General features: G+C 43.5%; 1 protein-coding gene across 1 annotated transcript; it reads right to left on the bottom strand.

Moving 5' to 3' along the window:
* Positions 1-1,226: 1,226 nt before the first annotated feature.
* LOC119434950 (uncharacterized) lies at positions 1,227-9,022 on the bottom strand. The gene is made up of 2 exons (XM_037701951.2): positions 8,199-9,022; positions 1,227-1,624 (listed from the first exon to the last, which is right to left on the bottom strand). Exons 1-2 carry the CDS (start codon positions 8,358-8,360, stop codon positions 1,319-1,321), a joined length of 468 nt encoding a protein of 155 aa, XP_037557879.1. The 5' UTR covers positions 8,361-9,022; the 3' UTR covers positions 1,227-1,318.
* Between the last annotated feature and the right edge of the window lie 1,126 nt (positions 9,023-10,148).

The raw sequence follows: 10,148 nt of genomic DNA, 5'->3' as shown, positions 1-10,148 counted from the left end.
AGCTGCACGCTATGGCGTGCTGGCTCTCGTATTTTGAACGGAATAGGGTAAATTATTAAGAACGGTTGCGCTGCTGGCACTTATACGTGAAACCCCACAAAGAAGAAATTTTTATTACAGGAACACGCTGAAAATGACAGCTGTTCGAACAAGACAGACTTTAACAGCAAACATAACTGCTCTCTTCTTGCGTTTGCCGAGAAAATCGCGCGCTCCTCGAGCGCATAGCAGACCTCAAGCGGCATGGCGTCTCGCCTGAATCGCACCTCGTTTGCTGTGCCTGCGCGGCTGCACAAAGTTGACACATGGAGGCGCCCTGGTGGTTACCAATTTGAATGCGTGGGTGCTATGGCGAGCTTTAATTCCAGAGTTGTTTACTCTATGCTGTCGAACTCGGGAGGAGGACACGGCACTTAAGTTCCATGGAACTTGGCTGTGGCAAGGCAGAGAGTGAGAGCGAGACATTGACCATACATACATTTACGGCTACTTGCACAGGTTTTTGATTATATCCTTAATTTTCTGACTATTGCGGCGTATTCATGGCATGACAAGGGATCACTTAATACCACTGTCTCGTTCATACAACATCTACAAATCACCTAACCAACTCTTTCTTCATAGAAGTGGTTACTAGATACTCAGATACGTGAAATCCGCATGAAGTCGCCTAAAACTTGTTCTCAAAATGATTCTTGTCCCTTTGCAGTGATCAGTGTGTTCATCGTTCAAAACAGAAAGGAATAAGTGTTAGTAAACACAATCGACAAATTCACGTGGCTATAAGACGAGGTAAGACTCGTAATTGCATGATTGTGTCGTTAGTGAGTAAGAAATGACCCGTGAATTCTTTACGAAAAGTAAGTAAACAATGGCGTCTGTTATCGACAGTGGAATTGAAGCATACTGGACTTCTTCGTGGGCACACGAGAAGCTTGATTTTCGCATTTTTTTAGCGGTGAAGTACTCAGGCACGGCAGGCACTGCAAAATGGGAGGCAACCCTTTGATTAATGTTTATCTCACATTGCCACATTAAAGCCTAAATAGTTTTTTAGTCTATATTCTGCACACCATTGTAAACTATTCCACATAGAAGACGAAATTATGATTGTAGAAGTACCACGCTTCGGGAGGCATCCATTTTTTTACCACCCGCTGCGAATTTCTCGGCAGTTTACTTTCCTTCAATCCTTACGAAAGCTGAAAATCAGAGCTTGTTCAGGGAGAGAAAAAGACAGGCTGTTTTATTTACAGTAGAGCAGTGATTGTGTGAGGGAGATGTTGTTGATGTTGATGGGGAGTACATGGTAAAATGTCTACAGCTGATAAGTGACGGAGTGGCCGTTTCCGCGAAAGAAACCTGCGCGATCGGCGATGCCGTTGCTTCTCTTCGCTTCCAGCGCGCTGTACGCATCAGTGACACACGGGATCTCAGCAGGCTTTCCTGAGGAGATACCGTTCGTCACCACCTCAGTCGGGGAGGCGGCAGCTGGCTTAGGCTCGCTACGGCGACACCCATCGAACACGAGCTTGTCCAGCTTAGCAGTCGGCGCTTCGCAGAAGATGAGCATGAGGTAGCTGAGCAGGTAGCTCCACACCAATGCGGTGAAGACGAGCGAAATCTGAAATGAAGGATGCGCAGAAGGGAAAGAGAAATGAGTGAGAGCAGAACTGCGTGACAAAAGGGGATTTCACTGGGGAAATTGCGCGCGGGAGGGTAGAAAGGGCCTCAGCTTGTCCGTAAACGTAGTAGCTTTTCCTACGGAATACCGGATTACCAAAGAGGTGTACGATAGCAGCAATGCTGGTGCACGGCGACAATTTGTAACGAGGAGTTGAAGTAAGTGTACGCAAAGTTAAGACTGCAGTGGCTTACGATATTCCGTTTACATGCTCGTGTAAAGCGTTGGTAGCGACATAACCGTTAAAGTCCATTCCTTTTATGATGTTCCTTCGACGAGAACACTCACGAGAAACAAATTTGTCAAACGCATTGCAGCAGAACAAAGCGTCATAAGATGTCATTGCCAGCTTTTTTCCGTAATCCGTAAGTGTTAAGAAGTTTACGAACTAGCTGAAACCTTCTGTTATCGTTATGCAGTACACAGCAAGCGCAATGGCAGATAATGATGAATAGTAATATTGACCAAAGTCTCATATTCTTCAGTACAACTGGTTTATTGCTGTGAAGATTTTAGCAATTGCAAATTCAATAGACAACTTGCGTAAATATCCTTCTCCTGACAATTTCAAAAATATGCAGCTGGGTAAGGAAGAAATGCATTTATCTTTTAATTTTGCCAAATGAAGTCAACTTGTTTAATACCGGTATTCAATTTTGCAAAGCAACATGCGCTTCAACCCGAACAAAATTTACGATTATTCACTAAAACATATTATTCAATAATATAACGTACTTTTGATCATGTATCATTGCTGTTGTTTTTTCAGTTTTTTTTTTTTTCCTCGGATCGCCTTGCTCGTCGCCGTCTAGTTCCCCAAGTTGCCATTTACTTTGGTAATGCGTCTACTGTACGCAAAACTCTTGGAACAATGAACGTATGAGGTGCTGTCAAAGTAGAAATATTGTAAACTGCTAAGTATACACGCCCTGCTCAGCAGCTGTAATACCCAGCCGCGATAATGCTTCGCCCTCTTTCGCGAAGAAGAGCAAACAAGGGTTTTCCAATAACGGAGCATACACGGCAGCGCTGAACGCCCCTTTTCGTCAAAAAGAAACTCTATGTTACTAGATCCGCCTCAATTACAGGGCTGTCGGAAGACATGTCCCATGCGGCCGTCAATACAACAGCGACACCCGCTCCACCCTCTCCTATTACGCTGCCAGCATTTAAAAAGGTGACGGCTGACTACAGCGCCGCTAGTTCTAGCGACCTCTACTCCAGGCGCACTGCTTCACCTCCATTGATAGTGATACGCCGCGTTTACATGAATGCAACACTAGCGCATCAAGTTCCCTAGTGTATCACAAGCAATGCGATGCGCCGGCGTTTACATGCAGCGCATCACCCCTTGTGCGATGGGGGGGGGAGGGCACACGTTGTCGCACATCGAATGCAAAGCAGCACTTGCAGACGCGCTCGGGGAGCGCAGCATATCCAAATTCCTAATGCGATGAGATCGCGTTCACATGCAATGCGAAAGCCTACTTACTCGTCTCAATCCACCCTTGCCCGGCGCATTAATGTGACGTGCTTTCCTAGCGCATTAGCACTGTTTGCATAGATGCGATGCGCAAAAAAGTTGATGTGCTTCGGTGTGCCAGTGAGTTTAGATGCAGCTGGTTTCAGTAACCTTTCTAAAGTCTGCGTCGTTACTTGTACATAGGCATAGCGGAGAAAATGGCGACATAACTGCATTTTAAAAAGCCCTAGATACTTCGAGAAAGACGCTAAATCCCTAAACATACTCAAAAACCCCTAGGTAATTCCCTAGAGTTGGCATCACTGCTCTCCACTTTGACTCAAGAAAGTGGATCACAGCGCCGCCCCTCGACAGAAGGTCTCACTGCGCTTCATTGCCATCCACTCCCCAGTAATTCTGTGAAAAGCGTAGCTTCTTTTTCAATCGAAAGGCGGCGCTGTGCTCCACTCGGTTATGTGAAGGAATAGCTTTGCGTCGAGGATAATTTGAGAATACGGGAGTGACAGCTAGCAAGTAACTTTTTTGTTGCAAAAGAAAGCTGTTCGCTCTATTCTTAGTTCTACATTTGGCACGCGCATGGGATCTTTTCCGTAGACTAGACACTCGCCGTGTTCAGTTTTATGGCGACAGCTGTCTCAGATTAAGAAGCTGTAAAATTCGAGGCAAAATAACTTTTACTGTTGAAGCTTTTTCTACTGAACACAAATGTAATAGTCCTTCGATTTGTATTCGAGTCGAGAATTCACTATTTCAACTTGCCAAATATTCGTTTCTCTTCGATTATAAAGGATAAGAACAGTTATCGTAGTCTCGAGGCAGAGAGCTCGATGCAAGCGACGAACGTTCCGACGGATTGTGATGCAGAACAGCCGGCAGATAACGTCTGGGTGCTTACCAGGTGTGCTATGAGAATGGGTCACTTTAGGCAGCCCATTTGATCGCTCAATTTCCCAGACATAGGTACACTTCCCGATATCGCGATGACGCAGATATTTGTTAGCGAGTCCGGTATCATATCATTACTTAATAATCGTAAGCTGTCATCTGCAACTGATCACGTCGGTTTCAACAACAAGTTACACAAAAGTACATCACAAAGCATTTCGGGAATCTTGTGCGCTCGTTTTTCGCAAACTTTGTGATCGGGCCAAATTCCTAATAACTGGAAAACAGCCAAGGTCATACCTATTTTTAAATCTAGCGACCGCTCATCACCACTTAACTACCGGCCCATTTGGTTAACTAGTACCGTCTGCAAACTACTAGAGCATGTCATACATTCGCAAATCATAACATACCTAGAGGAACATAACATAATCATCAAATATCAGCACGGCTTCCGGAAGGGATATTCATGTGATGGGCAACTAGCTGGATTTACTAATGACTTGCTTTCATGGATTGATGCTGGAAACCAAGTTAACGCCACCTTCTTAGATATTTCGAAAGCTTTTGACCACGTTCCTCACCACAGGCTACTACTGAAACTAAAATATCTTAACATTCACGCAGATGTTATTGCATGGATAAAATATTTCTTGTAATATCGAACTCAATTCACAAGTATTAATATCTACAACTCCTCCTCTATTCCTGTTACTTCCGGCGTTCCACAAGGAAGCGTGCTCGGCCTTTTGCTTTTTCTAGTCTATATTAATGATTTGCCTAACTGCATGACATCCCGGGTAACATTGTTCGCCGATGATTGCGTTATTTACCATGAAATTACTACTGACACTGACCATGAAGCACTGCAATCAGACCTAGATGCATTGAATACATGGTGGTCTGAGTGGGAAATGACCCTAAATTATACTAAAACTAAAAAAAATAATTTTTAATACTAAAACTAAGTGCATGTCATTTTCACGCTCCTCGTCTCACATTCCAACGTCATACTCCCTAATAATAATACTCTTGAGTTTACTACCACGTATAAATATCTAGGAGTCAATTTGCAATCGGATCTGACATGGCATCATCACATCAACATTACTCTTGCATCTGCTAACCGCACTTTTGGTTTAATTAAACACAGACTAAAGCAAGCGCCTTCACACCTAAAGAAACTCGCGTACACCACTTAAATCATACCTAAAATTGAATATGCATGTGCCATCGGGATCCGAACCAGGACTTGCAAAGCCGTGCTGCTCGTTTTATCTTTTCAGACTATTCTGGGTACTCTAGTGTTACATCTTTAAAAAATCGTGCCGAATTCGATCCCCTATCATTACGACGAAAACACGCGCAGCTGTCTCTCTTTCATAAACTTTATCATCACGAACATTTACATGATGAATTCTTTCAATCACCCTCCGTCATTTTTCCTCGCCGAGATCACCCTTGTCAAGCGCCCAATATGTCACTCAGCTCTTTACGCGCAATAATTTATACCCAGAAACATACTTGACTGGAATAACCTACCATCAGACATTGCTACTGACGTTTCACTCCGATAAATTTCAACAAAAGCTGCGTACGCATATCCGAATGTTACGTGTTTGCGCAATGTAAAACTTTACTTTTTCTTTCTTTTTCTGGTACCTTCGCTATCCATCCGATATTCTTTTTCACTTATTCTCTTGTTAGTGCCTTTTATGTATTCGGAATTCTAGGTGTATCAATTGTTCAAATGTATTCCAATTTTGTGCTACTTCGGTTTTATCCGAGCTTTAATTTTTCTACACAAAGTCGTGCCTGCATATTTTGTCGCTTTTGTTGCATTTTTGTAATAAAGTGATATGATAGTATAATCGTCTATCGCCCCCCCCCCCCTATGTAATACCCTCTTCTGGAGGGCCTGTAGGGGTATTTTGAATAAATAAATAAATTGAAGCAAAGGAATTAACCAGTCTCCCCATATTTCCATCCGTTTAAAACAATGCGCTGTGCTGTAGCATCAAACTTAGGTATTTTTAACGAAAAAAAAAACACTGTGCGTGCATTTGGTGACATGCTGTTGCCTTGTAATCATTAGTGTCATTGTCATGAGACACCAGGTAAAGAAGGATAGCTGTTTATCATTTATAAGCTCCTGCAGTTGAACAGAAATGAAGTTGCGAACGCCATTACTTGCGTGTCTTAAAGAGTTGCATCATCTCTTTCTTCCCAGACGTACTCTACACAAATATTATTGCGGTGGACACTCTAGGCGAAATTCCGCCGCCGCCGTCGTCGCCGTCGCGGTGAGGTTCCGTATACAGTCCACGGACGATAAAATTGTCGCGCGGCCGCGCGCTGCCGCCGCGCCGGAAGTTTCCGGGGAGAGGGTGGGCAGGTGGAGGGGCCACGCTTTACTACGGCTACGCGCTCTAGCCGGGCTGAAGGTTTCGGGGGGAGGGGGGAACGCGTTCTGCGTCGCGAGCACCCACCCACGCAGCTGTATCTTGAAAGCCATCTGCGGCGGGCATAGAGTTAATATAACGAACTCTAGAGGGAAAGCTCCCCACAGCGCCCATGTATTGAAACCGGGAACCGCAAGGACGCTGCCGTATGCTACCCTATGCAGGCGCGCAGGCGCAGACGACGAGATGCGATTCAGACGAGGCGCGCAATCAACGCGATACCGAGCCTCCGTCAGTATGGTAGCGCCATCTAGTTAAGGCGCCCACTGACGCGGCCTTTTCACACCGTGAATTTTACATAAAATTTTTTCTAAATAGCCATCCGATCATTATGAAAAAATACAGGGAATGAACTTCAAACGCTGTCCGTGCCTACGCGCTATGTGCAAGTGCTTGCGTTTGCATAATATTTTGAATATATTTAGTGCTACAAAAATGAGTCGTAGCAACATGGCGGCGCCTTTACGGTTCCCGCTTTTTTCACCCAGCTTTTCCTCTAGAGTTAGTACACTAACTCTATGGCGGCGGGGCACAGTCCGCCCTCCCTGTGTTTTTGTGGCTAAGATTGCGTTGATACGAGTGCCGGCACGAAGCTCAGTTCGTTTGCTCCTGCTGCTGCGCTGACTCACTCTAGCATTTTGACAGCCAGTTTCTGCGGTCATTGAGTGAGATGCGTTCATGTTTGCTTGCGTGCGCGTGACACCATGCTTGTTAATTTAGTTAGTATGCCTATGTTTACAAGTTTATACGGCTGATAAAACTACGAACCTTACTGCGTATAGCTGTCCACTAATTTGCAATCGCAATCGATGCTTCACCTTTCAGGTGAAACTGCGACTTTTTACATATTTCACTCTAATTAGAATGAGAATATTCGATTCACCATAATATTCCAATACAATTATTAACAAAACTTCACTAATTAACTTTTTCATAATCGCTTTACGGTACTTTTACACTGACCTCCGCTTTTTTCATAAAATTGCAAAAAAAAAAACAATTGCAATTTCACAGCAAGATCGCAGTTTAACGTTCGTATCCTTTAATATAACACTTGGTATTTTTATTTACCTGGTTTGTCCACAAAAAATTGCCAATTTGTCTTCATATGCGCGGCTCTTGGTGTCCATATCCCGAGCTTCCAATAATTAACAGAAACCAACCTTCAAGGCCGTGCTTTATCGCACTGCAAACGCTGGGAGCGAGCAAGTAACGTCATATCCGTCATGTCGCGCACATCACTCGCTACGAGCGATGCATCTCTACTAACGAGGGATAGCTATCCAGGCGGAGGATTTCTATCCTGGCGCAACAAAATTAATTGCTTCTATACGGCTATACTTCGAAGGCTATACTTCGAAGCGTCGCGGGCAATGTTCATCTTTTCCAAAGTTCGAACCTTTTTTCTAGCACACACCTGCCGTTATTGGACGCTCTGTTTTTACGGACCGTTTCACGCAATAATTACTGGGATAGTGCTTTTTTTTTAATTCAGCATGTGACTGTTACACTTATATTCATTTATATGGAATAACGTGTTGCCAATTGCCGATAGGGAACAAAAACCTGGTCAAGCCAAACTAGCGTTTCCTTTTTTTCTTTGTCCCTGTCATCCGTACTGCCGCATCGACATGAAAGAAAGTTCAAAATGTCAGTAGTTGCTATACGCAGAACGCTAACTCACCACGATGAAGTGAGAGAATAACACTCTCTCTCGAGATGTGTGCAACATAAGTTGGATGAACGGCACATGAATGAGGTAGACGCCGAAAGCCAATCTGCTGAGAGGAACAAACGCATTCCATGCTAGGAACTTGCCCAGGAATCCTGTAAGTGCAGCATACATGAAAGTGGCAAAACTGTTAAGGTTGCGCGTTGAAAATTCCAGTGATAATGTAAAGCAGCTTGGTGCAATGTTGATATCTATTCTACGACAAGTTTACCACAATACCACAATACAAACGCTGCCACACATTCGGCTAATTGTTACGTAACGATTAGCCGAACATGTGGCCGCATTTGTGTTATGGTAAACTTGTCGTAGAATACAATTTATCATAAAACTACCTTGTTTTTCGTAGCCTAGGCAACCCGCGGCCAAGAGGGGCAAAGCATGGGAGGTGGCTTACAATAGAATCAAGAAAACATATTACAATGTCCGAGGATGAGGAACAGTTTTCTCATTCAAGCACTCAAAATTATAAAACGCGAAGTCATGCCAGTGGCAGTATAAAAAATTGTGGTCCTTTAGAGCATTTGGTGCTCAACAATACAACGGTGTTCCTTGAGAGTCGTTCGATCATGCTGTCACTTACTGTGGATTACCTTTTACCGCGGTTATACCGTAAAAATATATCTATTTATTGTACCTCAAAGGCACCAGAGATGTGGTATTACATGAGGAATGGGCTAAGTTTAACAAAACAGTGATTCGAGAGCAGCCTTGAAGTGATGTGCGTCGGAGTGGTGCGTGACATCGGTAGACGGACCGTTCCAGTCCCTTGTGGTTTTCACAAAATGTGATCGTAGATGGGAGGTAGTTTGCGCCGGGGAGGATACGAAGCTTTTTTGTGGTTAATGCGGCTGGACTGACAATGAGCTGGTAATACGGCTGAAATCAGAAGTAGTGAATGATAGAATTTATGAAAAAGACACAGTCTGGAAATATGACGTCGTGATTCTAGATTAGTAAAACCGGCACGGGTTTTTAGTTCAGACACTCTTGCATGATAAGAATATTTAGAGTAAATAAACTGGGCTGCACGGTTTTGAACTGATTCAATTGTATTAGATAGGTTATGTTGATGAGTTTCCCAGACAGAGCATGCATATTCTAACTTAGGGCGGACATATGTAACATAAGCTAATAATTTTACTGATGGGGGAGGAAGTCTTAGGTTCCGGCTGAGAAAACCGAGGCTTCGATTTAGGGCATTGGCTATGTTAATGACACGATGTGACCAAGTTAGGGTAGTTGAAAAGATAATGCAAGATTATGCCGAGGTATTTATATGAGTCAACAGATGATATTTAAGAGCCGTATATGGTGTATTTCCCTGATTGATGATGCTGTCTGTAATGGAAAGAAACTAGTGAGGTTTTTAGTATTTAAACACATCAGCCATTCGTTACACCATAAGTTAATGCGTCTTAGGTCATTTTGAAGCAAATCCATATCTAAAGTGTTATGCGTCGATAAACTACACAACCGTCTGAGAACAATCGAATATTAGAAGCGATCTCAGTAGGAAGGTCATTAATGTAAATTAGAAATAGTAGTGGCCCGAGAACTGTGCCTTTTGGTACGCCCGAAAGACAGAAGATCGTTTAGATGACTGCGTGTTAGCAAATACAAACTGCTGCCGGTTAGTGAGAAAGCCACGTATCCAGTCTAGTACAAATGGATTAATGTTGAGACGGGAAAGTTTTAGGAGTAGCCGTTGGTGTGGAACTTTGTCAAATGCCTTTTCAAAGTCTAAGAAAATGTCATCTACAGGTACATTCAAGTCGAGGTAAGAACTTCGATCATGAAAAAATAAAGCTAGTTGAGTGTCACATGAAAGACCTTTACGAAAGCCATGTTGAGCAGGATGAAATAGGTTATTGGATACTAAAAAGCTTACGATCTGAGAGT

The sequence above is a fragment of the Dermacentor silvarum genome, unplaced genomic scaffold, assembly GCF_013339745.2.
Source record: "Dermacentor silvarum isolate Dsil-2018 unplaced genomic scaffold, BIME_Dsil_1.4 Seq339, whole genome shotgun sequence".
Taxonomy (NCBI): Eukaryota; Metazoa; Arthropoda; class Arachnida; order Ixodida; family Ixodidae; genus Dermacentor; species Dermacentor silvarum.
Note: the sequence above shows the minus strand (reverse complement) of the source record. Positions and strands in the feature narration are given on the sequence as shown.

Bases quoted from the DNA above. Each gene is read 5' to 3' on its own strand.
- LOC119434950 (XM_037701951.2), bottom strand. From the start codon at position 8,360: ATGTATGCTGCACTTACAGGATTCCTGGGCAAGTTCCTAGCATGGAAT. The intron at 1,625-8,198 runs GTGAGTTAGCGT...CCTTCATTTCAG, and splicing joins TATTCTCTCACTTCATCGTG to ATTTCGCTCGTCTTCACCGC.